This window comes from Phycodurus eques, chromosome 12, assembly GCF_024500275.1.
Source record: "Phycodurus eques isolate BA_2022a chromosome 12, UOR_Pequ_1.1, whole genome shotgun sequence".
NCBI classification, from domain to species: domain Eukaryota; kingdom Metazoa; phylum Chordata; class Actinopteri; order Syngnathiformes; family Syngnathidae; genus Phycodurus; species Phycodurus eques.
The window spans coordinates 8,687,669-8,712,882 of record NC_084536.1 but is presented as its reverse complement, the minus strand read 5'-3'; the positions used below and the strand labels follow the sequence as shown (position 1 = coordinate 8,712,882).

The following is a 25,214-nucleotide window of genomic DNA, read 5'->3' as shown; positions in this document are numbered from 1 at the left end:
ATTGATTTGAAGACAGTACAGTTTTGTTTCGATTAAGTAAAGTTTTAGATGTAACTAGTACTCCAACTGTCACACAATACCTGACATTTTGTACAATAAAGTCATTTTTGTCCTTTTTTTTCAGCCGATGCACAAAACATACAGAGCAGTACATATAAAAAGACAGTGAAAAAAAAAAGCAAATAACTAAAATAAAAGTCAGAGATCGAATCAATCAATCCATAAATCAAATTGTTTGGTCTTGAGCCATTTCTACTGTTGTTTTGAAGTTCTTTCATTCGTATGCACTAAAAAGTGTGGGTGACATTTCATGAATCTCTTTGCAGTCACCCAGGTCATAGGTAGCTAGACAGACAGGCAGACAGATAGATAGATCGATCGATAGAGAGATCAGTGTTCCTCAATCAATCGTACACTTCACTCTCCATCCAGCCGGTGGCGCTGGCGACTTGACATCGGCATCGAAGACTTCCGCCTCTGTTGGCTCTTAATATGTACGTCACCTCGCGGGCTTTGTTTTGCTATGGCGGCAAGTTCGTATAGTTTTTTGTTTGTTTGTTTGTTTCCCATTATTGGGGTTAAGGGAGTTTTAAAACCAAACTTTTCCACGCCACCGGCACCCCACTCTTCTCTTCTGCATTGAAGGTAATGCGTGTGTGTGTGTTTTTAGACAATTTTAATGTTTAAACGAGTGCTTTTTGGGTTTGTTTAAAGTACGAGGCGTTGCTTGTCTCGTAAAGGTTTAATAATGTCTTTTTTTTTGCGATTCTGAAAATGGCGTTTCTCTTTGCTGCACTGCTTCCATTTAGATTTAGATTCCGTAGTTTTTTTTTTCAACCTTTTCTTTTTTTTTTTTTTAATGTCCAATCAGATTTCAGTCTCTATGCCAATCATTAATCTGCCCAGGTCTTCTAGAATCATAAATAGTGCCTGATGTAATTTAAACTATATTAGGATTGTTTCTTTAACCAATTAAATTAGAAATGCAACAAAAAATTATTAATCTACAACTAATCGATTATGAAATTAATCAACTATCTTGATTATAGTTTAATCGTTTAGAGACTTTGTTTAACTTAAAATTGTCATTGGAATTTAAGCCTCCCGATAGTAAATATTCTCAATTTTCTGTAGTCCTCCATGAAAGAAGAGTGATTATTATTTGTGTTGAATCAAAATAAGATATTTGCAGACATTTGCTTTTACTTTGGAAAACAGTGAACAACATTTTGGCCTATGTTTTTGGGAAAATCACTAATATAGCCGGTATGCTTTTATCCAGCCATAATTCCGGTGTCACTTTGCTTAGACAGCCAATTTGTGTGTCCTTGCAAGTGTGCTCAGCATAGCCTGTTTTGATTTAGACTTACAGTATTTAGTTGCTCTTTCCTAGACATTCCTTTTCCCGCTTGAATAGAGAAGACATGTTGTTGGCATGGAATTGTACTTACTAAAGGTGTCCATGGTGATTGAAGCCCCCTCTTCTGTTCTCTATATCCATATAGCCTCTCCCTTTTTTTTTTAGTTAGTGAGAGGCCGCAGTTGACGAGGCAGTCACTGCTGTTTTGATCTTTCGCTGTGAATATGTAAATATTTCTTGTAATTAAAAAAACCCAAAACAAAACACAAGGAAAAGATTGATTACTTAATTAATCTGCCAGAAGAAGGGCCCTGGACATTGACTGTCACCTCAAGATTCCAAACGGACCCGTGTTGTCATCCAAACAAAGAATTACTGTAAAAGAATTCAGTTTCCTTGAAAATTCGACCATTTTGGATTTGACATTGGGTAGGGGTGGGTGATATATCAAATATACAGTGGAACCTCGGTAAAACTGACCCCGATGTAACTGATATCAGATAAAATGGATCGGTGGGACTGAACAATGTGTTAAAAAAGAGTTTCCATATGTAACTCAAAATGCCGTTGGAAAAGTCTGTTAGTTCCAGAATTGTCCGGTGTTGTTAACTGGCGCCGTGGCGCAATGTAGGCAGAGAATGGCACTCATGTATTTCCGGATCACAGATATACAATAATACTAGATCCTCCCATGCCTACGTGGCGGCCATGTTGAATGAGGGGCATTGACATGGCAGCCATGTGACGATAGTATATTGTCTATTGTACATAGAGCAGAGAAAAAGCGCCATGGCTGCAGCGCTGACGAGTGCATAACACAAGTCTTTGGAGTCTGGAACATGCTATTTTTGGTACAGTAGCATTTTTTTTTTTTTTTTTTGTCAAGCCGTTTGCTTTTGGCAACTGATTTGGAACTAGGAAGCACGCTAATTCCCCGCGGCTCATGAAAGTGACTCGCCTACAGTGAGTACTGTACGTCAACAACCTCACCATGACCAAGCACACTGGCGTGGTAAGTTTGGATGGAATGTGACATTTTCAAAATTTTTATATATTTTATTTTTACAATAACTTTGGACTGGGTGTTATAAGCCACAAAAAACCTCTTCAAAACAATAATTTTGTACTGACTCCGACTTCGCCTCTGATTGACTACCGACGGTGCTCGGAGATGGAAAAACGCTGTTATCAGGTGATACTAGGGCTGTCACCATCAAATCTTTTTAGAATCGATTATCCTATACGTATATATTTCGTTGCGTAATCGGGTTAGGGTTAGGTTGTGTCAGGTTAGGACTTAGCGTCAACTAATTTTTGTGGTCGACTTAGCCGAGCGAGCTGATTTTTATTTATTCATTTAAAAAAAAAAAAACATTTCCGCTCCACAGCCCTGGGTGATACACCGTCACACTCTGCATCCATCACTCGCTACTCGGTGCAATGAAGACACGTTTTGCATTGATACGCTACTTGCTTAGTTAGTGCTAGGAAAATAATTTCCAGTCACGCCACACTTAAGAAGTTAAATAATACCCTTATGAAGTTACCAGAATATATTAATAGACACCTTTGAATTTGAAATAAGAGCAATGTGTATTGATAGAATTAGCATTATATCTGGATCTTTCAGCGCTATTTTAATTTACTTTTTTTTTTTTTTTTTTTTGAATAATGCAAAGTACGAGAGTGAACAACAACCACTAACAGCAACCATCACTAATGCATATGGGAATATTGAACTACCTGAAATGTAGATTGATTTCTTAATTATTCTGCCAGAAGTATTGCCAAAACACATATTTTCTGATATGTTGCGGACCAATCCAGTAACTGAATCATTGTAAGTTTGTTTTTGCATATTCTGCAATCAATTTGAAAAATGTCCTGTTTTTTAATTAAGTGATGGAAGCTAAAGAATGTTTTCTTATCCGATTCATTGATTAATTGAAAAAATAATTGAAAGATTAGTCGATTATTAAAATAATCATTAGTTGCAGCCTTAAATCAAATGTAAAATTCATCCTCACATTTTTCCCGATCCCAGGACTGCTATTAAATATAGCCAACCATGTACACATATTGTATTTAGACCGGTAAGCGTTGACAATAATAAATGACTTTTGACATTGATATCATGTGAAAACCAAGTTGAGTAACCTCAGGTTTAACCTGTTACCCACAACTGTTGTTGAAATCCTGGAGTAGGGCAGCCAAGAAGAGGGCGGCGGCATCATGTCCTCTCCCACCGCTGGGCTTCCGTACTCTCCGTCGGACTTCTTGGCCCGCTGGATGCCGAGCAGCAGCAAGGCCGGTGTGATTCTGGTCCCTGGGTCTCTGCACTGTGACTCCCCGGTAGCTTCTGTGCCCCCGGAGCCAGATGACTTTGCCCCCATGGCTGCCTCAGTGGACAGCAGCTGCGTGGGGATGGAAAGCCTCTCCGTGGCACCTGGAGGCGACGTCTCGCAGGAGGTTTCCGTTTTGATGAAGCTAGATCAGGTACAGTCAAAATATTAAGTGCACAATCCAATGTGAGCTGTATAAAAGGGTTTTAAATTGAGGCAGAGGTGGGACCATTCTGATCATTTATCTGATCAAAAGATTTACTCTTTTTAAAATCCATTAAATTGTCCTAAACATTTGCTGTAAGAAAGAAAATCGGTCATTTGGCTCTTTTTCTGCTTCTTTGACAGTTTTAGGCGTGACTTCCAACTGTTTATTATACAACCCACCCTGTCACTGTGGTGTAATGCAGCAATTGCGGTTAAAAATAACTCAAATTTGTGCAATGCTGGTCAAATAATAATAATTTTTATGATGTCAAAAGTTTTAGAACCCAATGTGGTCTGAAATTAGGCAAAGGTGGCTGCCCCAATTATTTTCTAAATTTTGTAAAAAAATTTTTTTTTTTTTTTTTTTTAATGCAGGAAAACCCTTGTCTAAAATGTTCTGCATTTACTCTTGCAGCTGAGGAGGTGGCAGCAGCATCTGGAGGAGCAGCTGAAAGCTGACCAGCTGGATGAACTCCGTTGCCTCCAGGAGGAGCAGCGGAGCATCCTGGCTCCCTCCAGTCCCGGACAGAGCCTCTCCAGTCATCCCTGCGGACTCCAAAAGGAACACTGTCAAAAGGAAGAAGCACTCATGCGGCTACAAAGTGGTCAAAATGGTATCGAAAGGCACGATGAGGGAGAAGGTGAAATATTTTTTGTTGTACCGTGTTCCCCCGCTATATTCTTCATTTGTGCCCTCGCTATCACCTCACCAGGCACCGCCTCTAATAGGCAGATTCTGTATTCAACACAGACAATAGCACAGTATTTTCTATACATTTTATGCCTGCATTTTTTTGTGTTCAAATGCATTTGCAGTGCGTTTTTAGAGGCGCAACAATTAATCGATTAATCGCCAACTAATCGATTATCAAATTAATATCTAGTGTAACTACTTTGATGATCGATTTATCGTTTAGAGACCTAGTTAAACTTAACATTGTCCAAATCCTCCAAATCTCAGCCTCTCAGCAGTAAATATTCTTAGGTTTCTGTAGTCCTCTGTGAAAGGAGACTGATCTTTGTGTTGAATCAAAATAAGATATTTGCAAACATCTGGTTTTACTCTGGGCGGCACGGTGGCCGACTGGTTAGAGCGTCAGGCCTCACAGTTCTGAGGTGCGGGGGTTCAATCCCCGTCCCCGCCTGTGTGGAGTTTGCATGTTCTCCCCGTGCCTGCGTGGGTTTTCTCCGGGCACTCCAGTTTCCTTCCCACATCCCAAAAACATGCATTAATTGGAGACTCTAAATTGCCCGTCGGTGTGACTGCGAGTGCGAATGGTTGTTTGTTTGTATGTGCCCTGCGATTGGCTGGCAACCACTTCAGGGTGTACCCCGCCTACTGCCCGATGACAGCTGGGATAGGCTCCAGCACGCCCGCGACCCTAGTGAGGAGAAGTGGCTCAGAAAATGGATGGATGGATGGTTTTACTCTGGAAAAAAATGGTCAACATTTTTGCCGATTTTCTGACAGATGTTACGGACAAAACCAGTAACTGAATCATAATCAATGGCTGTTTTTACGTTTTCTGCATTGCCAATTTGAAATGTCCTGTTTTTAAATACATGGATAATTTTTTTTTTAATCAAAGTCATCAATCAATTGAAAAAAACCAACAGATTAATCAGTTATTAAAGTCTTTAGTTGCAGCCCTATGTGTTTTAATCACATTTTAATGAGGCCTCACTTTATTAAAAAGTGACAGTGACTTCAAGTTTTGTTTTGTTTGAGGCCCGCAGACCTGAGACATGATGGCTTTCCCAAGCTGACAGCAAATAACCACAACATTCACAACAAAAACAGAAAACATGATCCTATGCTACAAGACAGGTAAGATGATGGAGAGTTGTTTTCCTTGTTCTTGCCCATAACATAATATCATTCTCTGGTAATGCCTATGGAACCTTGCGGGCCCTGAGGTCCTCTGGCACTAGGCTTTTAGTTATTCCCAAAGTCAGGACACACCAGCACAGTAAGGGATCGCTCCAGTTTCACGGCCCCCGTCTGTGGAATAGCATTTAAGGAATACAGAGAACGTTCCATGTTTGTAAGAATAAGCTCAAGACCCTTCCTGGATGTGCCGGCTCAGCAACTCCGTACACCAGTTGACCAACATGCATGTGCTACGGTGTTCATTCACTAATAAGTTCGATAGAAACACGATAAACTTTAATTACTTGTGCTGAAATCATTTATAACAACACAGGTTATACTAACATATCAACTCACAGGTTCTTACAGGTGTTTAGACACTAAAAAAGAATCCCACCGCACCACTCGACAGTAGTACTGCCTTGCTAATATTCCCCACATCCTGTACTGCCCTTTTCTGTCCTCTCATCTGTTTCTCTTGGTTAGTTATTCCATGTCCTCAACGGGTTACTTGTGTTCAAATATCTACTGTCTCTCTGTTGTTCTGCTGTGGTTTTCACCCCTAGTCCCCTTGTCCACTCTGTCCTTCTGTCTGTTCCCTAAAACCCTTTTCTGTCCGGCTGCATTTTCAATAAACATCGGAATAATATATATATTTTTAAATAAGCAGAGGGAGTATTTCAAACTCCCCTGTTGCAGAGCAAAGCTGTTCCAACACAAATGCATACAGATCCACCATTCTGCAAGGCCATGCAGCTGAACAGGACGGTTTAAAAAAAAAAAAAACACACAAAAAAACGTTTGATTTGATTTAGTAATATCTTAGTCACATTTGACTTTGAGTTTTCCTCATGAACATGTACTTGACCATAGTTTTAAAGGAGACTTCATCTTACAAATTGACAAGCTGCATGAAAACTCATTGAATGAACACTAATGTATGCCAATGTTTACTGTGTGTCCGCGTGTGTACCTGTGGCTGTGTATTTTTATGTCTGTGTGTCCTTGTCTTTGCGTGTGTGCTTGTGTCTCGGCCCTTGTGCATGTCTACATGTCCTTTGTGTGAGTGTGTGTCTGTGTGCATATGCTCGTATGAATGTGCGCATGTCTGTGTGTGTTAATGTGCGTCCGTGTCTTTGTGTGGTCTCTGTGTGTGTGTGTAATTTTAATGTGTCCATTTTCCTGTTTGTGTGTCCTTATGTGTGTTTCTGTCTACTTTTTTCTGTATGTATGTTTCCGTATGTGTATGCCTGTGTGAATATGTGTTCGTGTGTGTGTTTTTGTGTGTGTGCATTTACATTTATGTTACTGTGTCCATGTCCCTGTGTGTGTCCTGATGTCTTTTTTGTGTTTGTCTGCTTATGTCTTTGTGTCTGTCCGTGTGTGTGTATGCCCATGTGTGTATACGTGTGTGCCTTTGTGTGTCCATGAATGTACACGTCTTTGTGTATCCATATGTCTGTGTTTGGGTCCATATGTATGTGTGCCTTTGTCTGTGTGTGACTGTTTGTCTTTGTGTGTTAATTTGTGTGCATGTCTCCTTGTGTTTGTGTGTGTGCGTGTGTCTGTCCAGGCCAATACAGGCAAGCAAGCAGACATATGAGGAGTTATTGGAGGAGCACCTGAGGTTGGAGGAGCAGAGGTTGAAATCTGCCCAGCAACAGCAGGTAAGGCAACCCTACAAATGTCCATAATTTCGAAATAGTAATTGTGATGGTAACCATAGGGCCAGAAATGGACATATGTATCGTTCTGTTGACAGAATCCAGATGGAGGGCAGTTGGCGGCACCCCCAAAACGGGCCTTTCTGAGGCGAGGCAAGGGCTTGTCTCGATATACCAACAAGGCCTCTGTTCCTAAAGAGGACTCAAACACAGATCCCAAAACATTGAGCCAGGCCCTAGTCGTCGCCCGCAGCAACTCTGAGCTGACATGTATCCAGAAAAGTGCAGCCAAGCGACTTCCCGTCCAGCGTAAAACCGCCACCCTTAACAAGGAGAACTCTCCAAGAGACAAAAAGGACAGAAGGGTTGAGATTAAAGCAACCGGGACCAAAGTGTTGGGATGCTACCAGAGACAAAACACAGGCGGGCAGGTGAACACAAACAAACTGGTGGAGGAGAGTCACCCCGCGACAAAGCAGGCGGGCGTGCAGGCAGCGTCGCCAGAAGTCTCTCAATTGCTGGAGAAAGCAGAGAAGCTGCGACAGCCAGAGTGCGAGCACCATCTGGAGAGCATGGAGCTGGGAGAGTTTGAGCTCCTGGAGCAAATGGCCGAGGAGCTCTCCTTCTCATCTAACTCCTCCTTCGTCACCAAGGTGAGGATTATCAGAGACACTAGGACATTATTACACTATAAAGCGCAAATCTTCCATTTTGATCTGAAGTTGAAGTAACCAAATATGGTTCCTTGCCATATAAGCAGTTGATATGGCCATTTTGTGACCAAATATGGTTCTTTGCCTTGTAAAGAGCTACACTGGCGAACAATTTTCTCTTAAGTGACCACACATGGTTCCCAGCTATGTGATGAGGTACTCTGGCATCCCTTTTAAATTACTGTAATTTCAAGGGTATAATATGCATTTTTTTGCCCAGAAAATTCATCAAAGGTCGCGTCGATAGTGTGTTATACGTAGGTATCAGGAACTTATCACATTGGATAAACATATACCCTTTCTTAGGGGTTGTGCAAAATGTGTGCTTTCATTCCAATATATCCATCCATTTTCTGAGCCGCTTCTCCTCACTAGGGTCGCGGGCGTGCTGGAGCCTATCCCAGCTGTCATCGGGCAGGAGGCGGGGTACACCCTGAACTGGTTGCCAGCCAATCGCAGGGCACATACAAACAAACAAACATTCGCACGCACAGTCACACCTACGGGCAATTTAGAAACTTCAATTAATGCATGTTTTTGGGATGTGGGAGGAAACCGGCGTGCCCGGAGAAAACCCACGCAGGCACGGGGAGAACATGCAAACTCCACACAGGCGGGGCCGAGGATTGAAGCCGGGTCCTCAGAACTGTGCGGCTGACGCTCTAACCAGTCGTCCATCGTGCCGCCATTCCAATATATGTAATGTCTAATTTGACAAACTTATTAGGGATGCACGATAATTGTTTTTCTCCCGATAGCTTCTCCAGACCGATACGGTCCAATCCAGCCATCCATCCATTTATTTATTTATGCTTATCCAAGGTCAGATCGTGAGGACAGCAGCTTAAGTAGGGAAACCCACATTTCTCTCTCCCCAGCCACTTCGTCCAGCTCTTCTGGGGGGATCCCAGGCCAGTTGGTAAACATAGTCTCTCCAGCGTGTCCTGGGTCATCCCCCGGGCCTCCTCCCGGTAGGAGGTGCTCGGAACACCTCACCAGGGCGGGGGGAATCCTAATCAGATGCCCGAGCCAACCTCATCTGGCTCCTCTTGATGTAGAAGAGCAGCGGCATCACTCAGAGCCCCTGCCGACTGACCGAACTTCTCACATCTCTTAAAGGAGAGCCCGGATACCGTGTGGAGGAAGCTCATTTCGGCCGCTTGTATCCGCAATCTTGTTCTTTCAATGACGACCTGTGGGTCGTGACCATAGGTGAGGGTAGAAACGTAAATAGACCAATAAATTGAGAGCTTTGCCTTTTGGCTCAGCTCCTTATTGGATAAACATATAGTCACCATGACAGCATGATACAGAGTTGGCATCACTGCAGACGCTGCACCGATCCGCCTGTCCATCTCCCGCTCCATTCTTCCCTCACTCGTGAATAAGACCCCAAGATACTGGAACTCCTCCACTTGGGGCAGAATCTCTTCCTGGACCCGAAGGGGGCCCCCAGCCATTTTCCCACTGAGAACCTTGATCTCAGATTTGGAGGTGCTTATTTTCATCCCAGCTGCTTCACACACTACTGCGAACTGCCCTAGTGAGAACTAAAGCTCGCCGCTTGATACGGCCATCAGAACTTACATCATCGGCAACAAGCAGAGATGTAATACTGATGTCACCAAACCCCTCAACGCCGCGACTGTGCCTAGAAATTATGTCCATGAATCAGGAACTCCACGGGGAGTATGTACAAGCAAGTCTGTTGACAGCAGTAGTTGGGTGACAGACAGCATGGTGTGACGGTGCGAGAGATCACGTAATAAAGATGACCCAACCTTTTTTCACACGGTATTTTCACACTTGCTAAACTTGTCAGCCAATTCTACAATTATCATGGCAGGCGACTTTAACCTTACGCTAAATCACCCTATAGATCGCACAAATCTCAAAAATGGCAATCAACCTCAATGCGGCAATATATTAAAGCAGTATATGGACGACTTTGGACTTGTTGACACATGGAGACGGAAAAAAAAAAAGAGAAATGCATATTTTTCTCCTTGGTTGAAAGAAATTAAAGACAGTCTTGATGTTTCTTTAACCATCACAGAATTACATAATGCATTAAACATATGCAAGCGGGAAGAGCGCCTGTCCCAGATGGAATTTCTGTCAAAGTCATTAAACATTTCTGGCCAATATTTGCCCCTCTATTTTTCAGAACAGTCAAGGAGATAAATGATAATGGTCAAATAAATAGCCATATGAACACAGCTTCAATTAAATTACTACTAAAGTCAGGCAAATACCCCACTCTCCCAGTTAATTATTGGGCCTTATCAATGATTAACGTAGATATCAAGATTATTTCTAAGAAAACCAAAATAAAGATTTTGGAGTGGCCTAGTCACAGACTTGACCAGAATCATATTGACATGCTGTGACATGACCTTAAAAAGGCGATTTATGCGCGAAAACACTTCAATGTGGCTGAATTACAATAATTCTGCAAAGATGAGTGGGCCAAAATTGCTCCACAGCGCTGTAAGAGACTCATTGCAAGTTATGGCAAATGCTTGATTGCAGTTGTTGCTGCTAAGGGTGGGCCAACCAGTTATTAGGTTTAGGGGACTATCACTTTTTCACACAGGGCCATGTAGGTTTGGATTTATTTTCTCTCCCTTAATAATCATAAACATTTAAAAACTGCATTTTGTGTTTACTTATCTTTGACTAATATTAAATTTTTTTGATGATGGGAAATATTTATGTGTGACAAACATGCAAAAAAAAAGAAATCAGGAAGGGGGTAAAAACTTTTTCACATCACTGTATAAACTAGTTCGTTTTTGGACCGATGAACTGAACTTTGAACTAGTTCACATATAAAATGAACTTGCCCAACACTGATCCTGTATTATTTCACATTGCAATATATAGCGGCTGAAATAAGTATTTAACACGTCGCCATTTTTTCACTAAATATACTTCCAAAGGTGCTACTGACCTGAAAATTTCACCAGCTGCTCGGAACAATATTAAGCTCCAATATTAAGTTGTGTGTAAAAATGTGAAATGACAGGGAAAAAGTATCGAACACATGAAGAAAGGGAGGTACAAAAATGGATGGAAAACCAAGACAACACCTAAAATATATCAATAATCAAACAACAATCCAGCCCCTTATCATATGAATAGCAGCTGGTTGAGTCTTAATTGATGGCCTACAAAAAGGTCTCATTGCCAAGGTGTGAGCCAAGACACATCTCATGATGGGTAAGAGCAATGAGCTGTCTCAAGACCATCGCAAACCAATTGTTGCAAAATATAGCGATTCCATTGGTTACAGGTGCATATCTAAGCTTCTGAACGTTCCAGTGAGCACTGTTGGGGCCATAATATGTAAGTGGAAAGCCAATCATACCACCATAAATTTGCCTCGATCAGGTGCTCCTCGCAAGATTTCTGACACAGGAGTGCAAAGAATAATCAGGTGTCCAAAAGCCAAGGACCACCTGTGGAGAGTTTAAAAAATACCTGGAATTAGCAGGTACTGTTGTCACAAGGAAAACAGTGAGTAATGTACTCTTCCGCCATGGCCTGTATGCACGCTCACCACGCAAGACCCCATTGCTGGGGGAAAAAAGCATGTCAAAGCTCGTCTAAAGTTGGCTGAACAACATTTGGGCAAGCCAGTTAAATACTGGGAGAATATAGTCTGGTCGGATGAGAGCAAAATTTAACTGTATGGATCCCATAATTAATACCACGTTTGCCACACCACGCTTAGACTGCGGGAGCACAGTAACTCACGTATCACTCTGCATGGTCAAACCGGAAGTCCCCCGATAATCAATTAATCTTTAAGACTTGCATAGTATGAGCTACTGCGATTGTCTGGCGACCAGTTCAGGGTGTACCCCGCCTCTCGCCCGAAGATAGCTGGGATATGCTCCAGCACGCCGGCGACCCTAATGAGAAGTGGTATGGAAAATGGATGGATGGATAGTATGAGCTACTCCTCCTTTTGACTCAGTGTCCAAATATGGTTCTTTGCCTTGTAAAGTGCTACTCTTCTATTTTGACTTAAACCTTAATTGACCAAATATGGTTCCTTATGATGTACCAATTTTGTTGTTGCCGCACCATACGGTACAATAACGACAAAGGCTTTCTCTTCTATTTTATCATCTAAGGAGCTCATCTGGTGCCTATTTGGATTTAAGTGACCAAATATGGCTCCTAGTCCCATAAATGCTATCTTTGTGTTTTTTGTAAATGTATTTATTAATCTATTTTTTGGGGGACCGACAGGTTCTGCAGATGGACTGTGAGAAGCGGAAGCTGCTGGGTGTGGCTGGTCTCCATCAGAGACGGCTCTCATCCACACCCATCAAGTCACCGCTGGCCAGAGAGCAGCGGTGCATCCCTGAAATTAACGGTGGTGCTGTGAAGAGCCATGACGAGGAGGAGGAGAACTCCTCATCAGAGGCCGCCGCCGACTTTAAAGCACCTGAACGAGTAGTCACGCCGCCTGTTTTTCCTATCAGCCTTTGCTTCCCCGTCCCATCCGAGCCGCCATACGACAAGCGCTCCTACCAGGATGATGACAGTGAGAGTGACATCGTTGTCAGCAGCATTGAGGACGACAACTCCACGCTGGAGGACAACAAAGATGTGACAGCGGGCCGAGTCATGTTTGCCGATGACAATACATGGAACGACATGGACGACACGGCGGTCAGCGCTGAACCCGTTTCTACAGAAACAGCCAATCAAGAGCCAGACGCTGCTCCTATTCCGCCGCCACCTCCTCCTCCTCCCTCCTCCAAACTCATGATGAAACTGTTCCACGTGCTCAAGCCAAAGACACCAAATGCACCACTCCCTCCACCTGATTTCTCCTCAATTTACCCACCTGACAAGGTGGACGACAAGACGGGTGAGACAATCAAACCATATTTAATCCACATCTGATCCAGTTTGCACATTTGGCCGCAATGTAAACCTACCATGTAAAACCCCTTTGATCATTTTCAGATTTTGCTGGGTTTTTGTTGAATCTTAATACATTTTGATCCAGAACTTGATGAAATTGAACATTTAAAATTGTCTGTAACGGTAATGTGAATGTTTGTCTGGAAGTGCCCTGTGATTGGCTGGCGACCCGTCTAGGGTGTGTCCTGCTTCCCTCTCCCAAAATCAGATGGGATTAGAAAATGAAAGGACGATGAAATCGTGTCTTTTAATGATAGACCGATATGTGTTTTTCAGGGCCGATACTGTTAGGCCGATAACCGATAATTGGAGCCAATATTTGTTTTGCGGTAAAACGGAAAATATTGACGTCAAAATTTTGATTAATAAAAACTCCAACACTTGACTTCAGTTAAATGCCTTTAAGCACATTTATGAAACAGCTTCTCAGATTTCCAACGTGTTAGGTTTTTTAAATGTTAAAAAATAGGCATCTTTGTTTTAAAATTCTAACAAGCAGTGCAGGAAGCTCCCAGGCTCAGCAGCATGTCTTGCAAAGTTAAATGAAAACTAACATTTAAACTTGAACAAATAATTAGCCCTCAAATGTTTTCTATAGTAAATAGTTTTGCAAAATTTCAATATAATTGAAATGTTAATATTTTATGTAATAACAATAATAATAATAATCCTCCTGGAGCCGTCACCTTATTATGGTGGAGGGATTTGTGTGGGCCAATGATCCTAGGAGCTAAGTTGTCTGGGGCTTCACACCCCTGTTAGGGGCACCAATGGCAAACAGGTCCGAGGTGAGGGTCCAGACAATGCACGGCTAGACCCGTATGAGACCCGTATGATGAATATTATCAATGGCTGTAGGTTTCCCTTGCCCGCACGCAGGTCACCAGGGCCCCCCTCTGGAGCCAGGCCTGGAAGTAGGGCTTGAAGGCGAGCACCTGGTGGCCGGGCCTGCACCCAAGGGGCGTGCACCCAAGGGGCCCGGCCGGGGACAGCTCGAAAGGGTAACGTGGGTCCCCCTTCCTGTGGGAGGGGCCATAGGGGTCGGGTGCAGGGTGAGTTGGGCGAGCTAACCACTTAACATTGTCTACTAGCGGGGGTTAGCTCAAGGCAAGGCACTGGCAGCTTTATTTATACAGTGCATGTGATACACAAGGTAACTCAAATGTGCTTTACATGTTTGAAAGTACAACCTTTACTGTAGACAAATTCACGCGATTAACACGAACAGGCACGTCTGCAGGGACTCTGAGCGAGCAGAGCTGCCGAATGTGTTATAACCTTAATGGGCTCACAGTGATGTTACAAGTAGTTGTGCGTTGTAGAAGACAAGGATTTATTGCAATTTATGTAGCGTCTGCTGCCTTAACTTTTAAACATATTTGTTCCATGGGCTGTCTCCATTTGGTAAAACCTTCTCCATGTGTGTAAGACTGAGAGCATTGCACAGCTTTTACTGCGTGCTGATTGGCTGTTACCCGTGCAGTGGCAGTGCAAGGGTAACCAATCAGGTGGTGCTGTGGTCGGGACAATGCTGAAGAAAGAAGTCACAGACAGAAGCTCGCAGCGGCTGCATCAGAGCCAAAATAACCCAGTATTAAATTTTCGGCCGTTGGATTAAAAACAGGGCGATGCTGATATGCGCCAAAATGTCAAATATTGGCCCTGATAATTGGCCCGGGAGATAATCGGCCTATCACTAGTGTCTTTGCTGTAATAGGGCAGCAGGTACAGTCCATACAGTTGAGGGAGCGACTGGTGGAGCTGGAACTCGAGATTGAGCGTTTCAAGAAGGAGAATGCGGCGCTGGGCAAACTCCGACAGGAGAACGAGAAGAACCAGGAAAACCTCAGGTGACGAGTCATAAGAGATTACCATTCTGCTCGTCCTTTTGGCTTTCTTTACATCCTGGGTTCTACAGGAAGGAGCGGTTGGCCTGGGAGCAGCAGCAAGCCGAGCAGATGGCTCACTTTGAGGAGTACAAGAAGGAAGATACCAGGAAACTTCAGCGCGAACGAAAACTCTTTGAGAAACACGCCACGGCTGCACGAGCTGTGCCCGACAAAAAGGAACGCGAGGAGATACAGGTAAACAAGTTAGCCACTCTTTATTGTCAGCCAATAAAGTAAACTACTGACCTGACAGGGAAAGGGAACAGGAAGGTGTTTGCAGAGGTATTCCTGGAATTAATCAAGCCTCGTAGTTAATGGTCTTGTCCGTATTGTATGGCAAAACAAAAAAAGCCCCGCAAAAAAGATAGCATTTGTGTGGTGTCACAACTGAAAAAATTTTTTTTATTTTTATTGAGGCATACATTTATATTTTCCACAGGTTGAACTCTGAATTGTTCCACAGCCGACGGTCTAGTATAATTACGTAATTTCTCATGTATTATACGCTCGAGTATAATGCGCCCGCCCAAAATCGCGCCTCTGCAGTTGAAGTTTCCTTCTACCTACTGTATGTATCATCCGCACTCCCCATTTGCAGTTTTCCATGTTCATAAAACAAAGTATTATCCATATTTTATTAGTTTTTTTAAAATAAATATTCTAAATATTCTGCTTTGTTTACAACTATGCTCGTACCTCAAGGCACTTGTATCTCAAATCCTCTTTCCCCATCAAAATCAATAGAAATGCCATACATCCGTTCCAAGCCCCGCCCCAAAATAAAAAAAACAATGTTTTTAAATAAAAGTAACACTCTATAATATTGCACTTCATTAAAAAAGTAATGACATAATTGATTAGAATGTAAAGAATTTAACAGTTTGGGGATGAAATGCAGTCCCATGTTGACTGCGTCGTCCGCAGACCTGTTTGCTCGGTAGGCAAACTGCAGGGGGTCCAGCAGAAGACCTGTGACGCTCTTGAGATTATCCAGCATGAGGCGTTCAAAGGTCTTCATGACCACAGATGTCAGGATGACAGGCTTGTAGTCATTCAGACCCGAGATTGCAGGGTTCTTTGGACTGGGATGATGGTGGAACGTTTGAAGCAGGATGGTACCTCGCGCGGTTCCAGAGATCTATTGAAGATCTGTGTGAAGATTGGAGGGAGCTGGTCCGCGCAGACTTTGAGGCAGGACGGAGACTGGTTAGCACATCTGCCTCACAGTTCTGAGGAACAGTGTTCAAATCTCGGCCCCGCCTGTGTGGAGTTTGCATGTTCTCCCCGTGCCTGCGTGGGTTTTCTCCGGGTACTCCGCTTTCCTCCCACATCCCAAAAACACGTAGTAGGTTGATTGAAGACTCTAAATTGCCCACAGGTGTGTATGTGAGTGCAAATGATTTGTTTATATGTGCCCTGCAATTGGCTGGCGACCAGGTCAGGGTGTACCCCGCCTCTCACCCAGAGTCAGCTGAGGTAGCCCTGCGACCCTAGTGCGGCTAAGCGGTACAGAAAATGGATGGATGGATGGATGGATGCATAGATGTTTATTGCAGTCTCCAACATCAGCAGCAATAGCTCCAGTAGAAACACTGGTACCCTCATTAATGTAAGGTTCAATTGCCTTTTTGCTTCTCATTGCACTGATGGGTGGACAGTCCTCATATGCTCGTGTTGGTTATTTTTGGAGCCAGCTCTATAGGGGATTGTTTGCACTCTGACTTGGAATTGTCAATGACATCGAAATGTGTCCATATTTTACTTTTACCTTTCCTGCTGTGAATTCCTTCATTTCCTCCTTTTCATTTCCCCTTCAAGTGTTTGTACTCTTAATTTTTTCCTCTCAACGCTTCTTGTGCGCTCTTTAATTGTCTATAATTGCCACCCCTCTCCCTAGTGCAATGACAAATCACTCACGCCTGCACTGTGTGTGCTTAATTGTTTAATGTTGGTGCTCTATAAGATTTCCTGAATCCAAGGAGTAAGCAAAATACAAATATAATAATTACATTTTCTAAGGGGTGCGTGCGATTCAAAGTGAAATACCGGTGCGGTATCAAAATAAAACTCTTGAGATGATGCGTGAGAATGTAATGGAATCCGAAATGCTTACCAGACAGTCTATTTGTATTTATACAATAGCTCAGAATGAACAAATCAAGACATAAGGCACCACCACTGTGCATTGTTCAAATGGACATCCAAATAAAGTTGAATTTAATATAATATAATTTCCCCCCTTGAGGCTCTGAAGCAGCAGCTGAGCTCCATGCAGGAGGATCTGCGGAAGAAGGAGAGTCGCTGGTCGGCCACTCACAATCGCCTTCGCCAACAGATCGACTCGCTTGGCCAGGAAAATAACGAGCTGAGAGATGAGGTGAATGCAAGACTGACTGCAAAAAATATATAAAAATCTTAGATTTTAACGTCTTTTAAAAGTGCTTCTCCATCTTTTGATGTCAGGTGCGCATACTGGAGAAACTTCGTCTGAGTGTTTTAAAGAACTCTTTCGACTCAGAAAAAGATGTAAAAAATGTGCCTCTTGTTACCAAAGGAGTTACATTTGCTGTGAGTACTTTGAACACTGCAAAAAGTCACTTGTAGTAACCTAAAACATGAACAGCCTCCCAACTCCCTCCCCATCCCCCCAGAATCCTCTGGACTCCAGCGGGAGTGCCAGCCCTCCACAGGGCACCACTGCAGCGCCCATCAGCGGCAACGCCATTGCACATGCGAGTAAAGGTGAGGACATCTCTTAAATCAAATGTTCAGACAATAATTCTGTTACCGTAAGGGGCTGTACCGGATTCAAAGGGTACTGGTGGGAATTTAAAGTGTAATGGCGCCCCCTTTCAGATTTGCAACATGTTAGTTATTTTTTATTTTTTTGGTTTATATTAGACAATAGACATCTTTGTTTTAAAATTGTAACAAAAAGTGCAAGGAGCTCACAGGCTCAGCCTTCTCTTAAATTGATTGATTAATTGATTCATTGCTTTTTACTGAAGATACAAATGCGACAGAAGACATAATGAAAAGTAAAAGAAAAAAAAACACGTTTTAAAAGAGAACATCACGTGTGTTTGTGTTTCCACGATACTTTTGGCTTGATTACACTTCATAAAACCAGTTACTATCTTTACATTATCTTCTATTACTATGGCTTTATTTTACAATATACTGTTAACAGTACTTTATTAAAAAACGTAAAAAAAAATAAATAAATTTTTTTCCTAGTTTCCTAAAAAAAAGAAATTTTTTTTTTTTTTTTTTTTTAGGAAACTAGAACGGATTTATTGCATTTCCATAAATTTTTATTGGAAATTGTTCTCAGATGAGTGTTTTGAGATAAGAACTAAAAAAAAAAAAAAAAGAGGTAAGAGCATGGTCACGGAATGAATTAAACTTGTATCTCAAGGCATCACTTAGTGACTTATGTCATGTTACTATAATAAGTGAATATATAAACCTTTATACTGTACATACAGTATTCCCCTGCTATATTGTGGTTCACGTATTGTGGATTCAGTGCATAATTTACCACATCGTGGTATTTTGAGTCTACGCTATAATTGTTTTGTGATAAAATAAAGGCTTCCGAACCTAAACATTAAAACTGTAAAAAAAAAAAATTATATATATATATAAACCATTCCTTAATTTCTCAATTTCTCGCATTATATCGATAAGGAAAATGAAAACAAAATTCTTCTTTCACATTGTATAAATGTGAACATACCTAGGGGTTGTGAAAAAGCTGTTCTTTGATTCCAATATGTTATGTAATGTGTAATGTTAGAAATTTATACGATGATAAATTTTCACCGCTCACCCATGAGAATCTTGACGTCCATATTGCTATAAAATCCAACCTACTGGGGATTTCGTTCTGATATTTTCAGATGGGGAAGGGAGCATAATTAGAGAAGTCCACATAAATACTGGTGACGATTGGCCGCAGTTTTGTGACATTAAGCATTTTTAAGCTTTTTCTATATAGTGAGCGGCTTATGGGGAAGAAAACGCTTCTAATGTCCATGAAAAGAAACTAACTGAAATGTTGATCTTTCACTTATCTTTGTTTTAACTTCAAACAAAAAGTGCAGGGAGTTCCCAGTGTAAATCGCATCTCTTATACAGTTAACTGAAAATGTAAATGAATAAATAAATAGTTCCCTGAAGGTTGCACAGTTGCAAATTGGTCTCTTATCGGCCACCGCATTAAAAGAAAAAAGGCAGATGCCGATATGTGTGAAAAAATGCTGAATTAAGGTGCCGATAATCAGCCCAGCCGATAATAGTTCTCTCCCTAGGTTCCGGAAAGACAAAGAGACAACCTAACATGAAGACTTGCATGTTTGTGTAGGGATGAAGAGCAGCCTGAGAAAGCCAACCTCCTCATCATCATCATTACGCAGACAAATGTCAGAGGACAAGCAAATGGCTGCCACAGAGAAATCTCCAAATGAACAATGTTCTGAGAGCTGCTCGCCGGTAATATAAATTGCACACTGACCTCCTTTTCCCAATTCAGCAGTTCTGTTTTCTTGGATTTGTAGAGTTAAAGCTAATAATATTAATATTGCTACATTGTAAATGTTTCAGATTTTAAGAGAGTCAAATGAAGCAGAGAGCACTAAGACTGAATCTGTTCAGGAGGTCATCACACATCCTGATGGCAAGGTAAGAAACTATTGACATTTTATTTTGAATAATTTCTGAATTAATCAATCATATATAGTAATTGTCGCTAACGTATGTAAAAGGTGACAATTATCGGTGGAGAAGGTCCTAAAATGACTTGCATAAGAGGTGGGGAAGGTAATAAAAGACTTTGGTGTAAGATGACAATCGCAGATGGAGAATGTTTTCAAGACTTAAAATACAAGGTGAAGAGGGTCCTTATAAAGACATCGTGGGAGTTGATTATAATTTGAGAAGGAGCCTAAAAAAATACTTGTGTAAGGTGATGTTCGCAGGTGTGGAGGAGGTGCTGTGTTTAGACGGACTAGCGTCTCCCGGGGTCATTGAAGACGTCACAGTACTTTTCAAATGGTATACTTACAGTATCATTGAGCATTAATTTGAGTCGATTACCGTCTTTGTTCTTCGCTAATATGAGAACTTGAGTAGAAATACATGGTGAGGAAGTGACCTCAGCGCATGCACTGAGAGCAGAATATTCCTTTGAGGGGGAAAAAAAAAACAAAAAACCCAACAAAAAACAAATATTTGTTTTGAACATGAATCCCATTAAATCGATGGTGTGTATTACACATAGGGAGAAGCAAATTCCTTATTTTGCGGGTGTGTATCATACAGTAAATTACAGTACATGAGAGATGACTGTTACAGATGGAGAGGCTCCTAAAAAGGGGTCGTCATAGGAGGTGACGATGACAGGTGGTTAAGGTCCTGAAAATGACTTGAATAAGAGTTGGCAATTGCAGCTGGAAAAATTCCCAAAAAGACTTGCGTTGCACAAGCAGCAGAAAGGGTTCTAAAAAGACTTACATGAAGTGTATGTTCCAGGTGGAGAAGGTCCTGACGAGTGGCAACCGCGTCTTCGTGTTCCCCAACGGGACCACGAAGGAGGTGTCATGTGACGGCGTGACTGTCAAATTCAAGTTTTTCAACGGTGATATCAAAGAGGTGATGGCCGACCACAGGGTGGTGAGTACAGCTCGGTGGACACTCGGCATGTCTATTTATTTTAGCTCCTGAACAGTTGTCCTGTGGTCTCTTAGTTGTACTACTACGCCGACACCAGGGCAACACAGATCACATACCCGGACGGCATGGAGGTCCTGCACTTCCCCGACAACCAGATGGGTCAGTACACTACGATAAATCAATATCACCGTATATGGTGTGAAAAAGTGTTTGTCCCTCTCACTGATTTCTCTCTTTTTTTATGTTTGTCACACTTAAATGTTTCCCAGCAATCATTCATTCATTAATTTTCCATACCGCTTATCCTCACGAGGCTCGCAGGTGTGCTGGAGCCTATCCCAGCTGACTGCGCGCGAGAGGCGGGGTAGACACTGAAGTGGTCGCCAGCCAATTGCAGGGCACATATAAACAAATCATTTGCACTCACATACACACCTACGGGCAATTTAGAGTCTTCAATTAACCTACCATACATGTTTCTGGGATGTGGGACAAATTTAAATATTAGTCCAAGACAACACGGGAACACAAAATGCAGTTTTATTTTTAAGAGCAAAAGAAAAAAAATCCAAACCTACATGGCCCTGAGTGAAAAATTTATTGCCCCCCCCGTTAAAACATAACTGGAGTTTATTAAACCGGAGTTCAATTTCTCTAGCCACACCTGTTCTCAATCAAGAAATCACTTAAATAGGACCTGCCTCACAAAGTGAAGTAGCCCAAACCAACCATACCACATCACAATACAGGAGTTGTTTGTGAACTAATAAACATGGGATGTACGTGGACCCCCGTTGTCCGTTAGGGATAGGGAGTGGCCCGGACCGCAAATAGCAAACAATTGTGGATTATTGACGCGGGATAAACCAACAAGCATTTTCGGGGTTGGTCGTCTTTCACCCAAAAAAAGGTCACAGCCTGACAAAAGCGAGCCCATGTCCAGCGCCTGCGTCAAGCATTGACTGGCAAGGGCTGCAAGGTGAGGGGAGAGGGAGGCAGGGACCCCTCCTCCTGACAACCGAAGAGGGGGGCACGCGCAGGCCCCAGGAGTCAAGCCAAGAGAAGTGTGAATACCCACCACCCCCCATTACCATGGTTACCAGGTCCCCGACTGGCAACCATTATCCCTGTTGTGTATTCAAATTGGGGAGACTGGTGGGGGTGAGGCGAGACGGTCACAGGGCAACCGTCACTCCCACCCAGGCCAACCAGCTCCCCGAAGGATGTGCGAATGTATGTGGTGCATTCAGAATCTGCGGGGTGGAGGCATGGTAGGCCAGAGAGCAGGCCGGAATCCTGGAACACCTGGCCAAGTGTCCTCCACAGCTCACACTGCCCTCCCCCCGCTGACGGCTGTATGATCCATTCAAATTGGAGGACCGGCAGGGCAGAGAAGGGGGGCGACCAGGCTGGAGCTGTGCCAGGACCTGACCTGGTGTTTGCCTCATCATGCCTCGTGCCAGAGTTCTCCAACCTTCTTTGCACCACTTGGACCGGAAACTGAAGTGTTCTGTGCCGTCTCGACGTGTCAATTGAGAAGCGCAGCTGTTGCGCCGGCGAAGATCCGGTCAATTTTCAAAATAAAACACATTGACATGCGAATTGCTATACAACAGAAATTATATAAATTGGTCATTCTTTCCCTCCGGCCCCGTACCGGTCCGCGGACCGGTGGTTGGGGACGATAGCCCCAGGGACCCTGCATGAGATGTGAAATGGGAAATTGACATCTCCAAATTGGTGTTTGCTGGGGTCCACAGTATTGCAATATCCTGTTGCCAATGCTTAGTCAGACATGATGATATTGTGCTATTTTTAAACTGGTTTGTTTCATGCATCTACACAGTTTATTTTGTGTTAGCAGAGAAGCTCTTTCCAGACGGCCGCAAGGAAATCACGTTTGCAGACCAGACTGTAAAGACGTTTTTCCCAGACGGCAGCGAGGAGAGCGTCCTGACAGACGGAACTGTAGTGCAACTCAAAACGTATGCACAGTTACTCTAACAAATTTTCAATCTTTCTTACTGGTGAACTATAACTTTATTACATAAAAATTCCAACTACTAATGTAAAATTTAAAATGTACTCTAGTGAAATTATGAATGTATTCCCATAAAATATTACAAATGTGTCCACGGAAAATTACAAGTCCCATAAAAATGTTAAATTTAAAAAAACATGCATGGTAGGTTAATTGAACATTCTAAATTGCCCGTAGGTGTGAATGTGAGTGCGAATGGTTGTTTGTTTGTATGTGCCCAGCACTCCTGCAACCCTTGTGGGGGATAAGCGGCTCGGAAAATGGATGGATGGATACAAATAATTTTACGTGAACTCCACACAGGCGAGGCCTAATTTGAAGCCGGGTCCTCAGAACTGCGAGGGAGATGTGCTAACCAGTCGCCCACCATGCCCCTAAAAGTATTTTTATTCATACACAATTACAATTTCTCATATAATAACGACATTCCTGTAAAATTACAGGTTTGCGACCATAAAAATGAGTTTAATTTATAAATTAATAACTTCAGAGAAAACTGAAATTTCTCCTAAAATGATGCAAAATTCAGAATTTATGACTTTGTTCCCATGCAAATAACAAATGTATTCACGCAAAGGTGAAACAGAACAAAAAATTACGACTTCATTAATGTAAAATTGCAATATTTTTGTAAATTTCCAAATGTATTCTTCATATTTCATTAAAGAATTAACAACGGTTGACGTCTTGGTGGCCAACAGGGATGGCACCCAGGAGATCCATTTCAACACAGGCCACAAGGAGGTGCACACTGCTGACTACAAGAGCCGAGAGTACCCCGACGGCACGGTTAAGACCATCTATGCCGATGGACGGCAGGAGACGCGATACCCCGGAGGATGGCTGCGCATCAAAGACAAGCACGGAAACCTGCTCACGGAAGCGCTGCCGTGGACGGGCCACAAGTAGTGTACTGTATGAAACGCAACCGAACACAAGGAGCCTTTTCTAGTCCTTTATTCAAGTTTGGACCTTCAGCAAGGAGCGTTAGAGCCACACTGGTAGGAATTTTTTTTTTAAAGTGAGCAATTATCTTGTAATGTTGAAGAATAAACTCTTACTATTACAAGAAAAAAAATTCTGACGTTAAGAGAATGAAGTCTGTTTAAAAAAAAAAAAAAAAAAAAAATACATTTGTAAAAAGTGAATGTCAAAATTTGTGTAAAATGTTTTTTGTTGTAATGTTACATTTTTGTAGTAATACAACCTAATTCTCTTATGGCCTTATTCCTGTTAAAGTGCAACTTTATACTGATTAAATAACGACTTTACTCCTAAAATAGCAGATTTCCTCCCAAAATATAACTTTTTTTGTAATATGTACTACATCATTCTCACATTACAACTTTATTCAAGTACTGTAATGCACGAGTTCATTCCTAAAAAATTACGACTTTATACTCGACTATTAAGCTTTTATGCTCTAAAAATTCTACTTGAAATATTGTGTAACATGAGGACAGTATTCAAATTTGTGAATATTCTCAAATGACTGTTTTCTTAAAATAACAACTTTACTCTTTAAATACAATATTTTTGTAGTATTACCACTTTATACTAGTATTTTCTCGAGCATTACTATTTTTGTAAAATTATCATTCTGTAGAACTGCTTAAAATTACAAATGTATTTATGTGAAAGGATTTTCTCACATAATTGAGTTATCACGAATAATTATGACTTGAGCCCTGTAAAATTGTGACCGATTCGACTTTTTTTAATTGTAGGACTTCATTCATGTAAAATTCTGACTTTTCTCTCGTCATCTGATGACCGTATTCGTGTGGTATAATACGGTGCACTATATATTTTTTCTTTGACAATAGCGCCTAGCTGGTCTCCTGTTAAAATCTGTTTTTAAAGTGTTATAACTAGCTAGTGTGGATTATAGTGTTTTTTTTTTAAATAATATATAAAGTAACCACTTGCTATACAGCAAAAAGTATTTTTTTAAATTTTCAATTAATGTTCCTGAGTACTACCTTGACTTTTCAAAATGTGAAGCTATTTATTTTTTAGCTGAATATTAAAAAAAAATGTTTACAGTTCAGATGAATGAATCATGCTTGTTTGTCATGTAAGTAAATGAAAACTGGGATACACTCAAGAATAACACTTTAATAAGTGAAAACTTAAATGGGCTCCTTTAACTACAACAACAAAAAGAGTCAAATAACTTTTTCCTTCGTGAACGTGAACACAGTGGCAACCTAAACCAAAACGGTGCATAGTTGGACCTTCATTCAAGTTGTGCCAGGCCGCTGGCCAGCAGAGGCAAAAAGACTGATTGTCCGTCCTGGTTGTACAGCAACACGGACAGCTCGCTGGACGCGTCTCCACTCTGGATGTATGGATAGGGAGTCTCTTAACAGCACTATGCAGTATTACAACACTCATTTTTCAAAACTCAGCAGATTGTGCTGGGTAAATATTGCATGTTATTTACCTCAATTTACCACTTTCATTCCCCTGAAAATCTTATCACCCAAGAAATACAACTACTCCATGATG

General features: G+C 41.9%; 2 protein-coding genes across 3 annotated transcripts in view; one reads left to right on the top strand and one right to left on the bottom strand.

Moving 5' to 3' along the window:
* Positions 1-509: 509 nt before the first annotated feature.
* On the top strand, positions 510-23,930 carry cenpj (centromere protein J). 2 transcript variants are annotated; one of them, XM_061692022.1, is made up of 19 exons: positions 510-645; positions 2,247-2,372; positions 3,566-3,856; positions 4,325-4,550; positions 5,647-5,737; positions 7,353-7,446; positions 7,542-8,096; positions 12,417-13,044; positions 14,818-14,950; positions 15,019-15,184; positions 17,235-17,366; positions 17,453-17,557; positions 17,641-17,731; positions 19,356-19,483; positions 19,595-19,672; positions 20,522-20,662; positions 20,737-20,821; positions 22,527-22,647; positions 23,405-23,930. In XM_061692022.1, the coding sequence occupies exons 2-19, from the start codon at positions 2,352-2,354 to the stop codon at positions 23,610-23,612; spliced, it is 3,294 nt and encodes a 1,097-aa protein (XP_061548006.1). In that variant the 5' UTR covers positions 510-645; positions 2,247-2,351; the 3' UTR covers positions 23,613-23,930. The 2 variants fall into 2 exon arrangements, with proteins under 2 accessions (XP_061548006.1, XP_061548007.1); XM_061692023.1 differs by lacking the exon at positions 2,247-2,372.
* A 1,012-nt stretch (positions 23,931-24,942) lies between these two features.
* rnf17 (ring finger protein 17) overlaps positions 24,943-25,214 on the bottom strand; it is a 38,113-nt gene continuing 37,841 nt past the window's right edge. Inside the window, exon 38 of the mRNA XM_061692390.1 lies at positions 24,943-25,044. Coding sequence (XP_061548374.1) covers positions 24,943-25,044 — 102 coding nt within the window. The remainder of the gene's footprint in view (positions 25,045-25,214) is intronic.

Excerpts from the sequence above, each read along its gene's own strand:
- cenpj (XM_061692022.1), top strand. The coding sequence starts at position 2,352 with ATGACCAAGCACACTGGCGTG. Across the intron at positions 4,551-5,646 it reads AAGGCACGATGAGGGAGAAG|ACCTGAGACATGATGGCTTT; the intron begins GTGAAATATTTT and ends TGAGGCCCGCAG. Across the intron at positions 22,648-23,404 it reads ACTGTAGTGCAACTCAAAAC|GGATGGCACCCAGGAGATCC; the intron begins GTATGCACAGTT and ends GGTGGCCAACAG.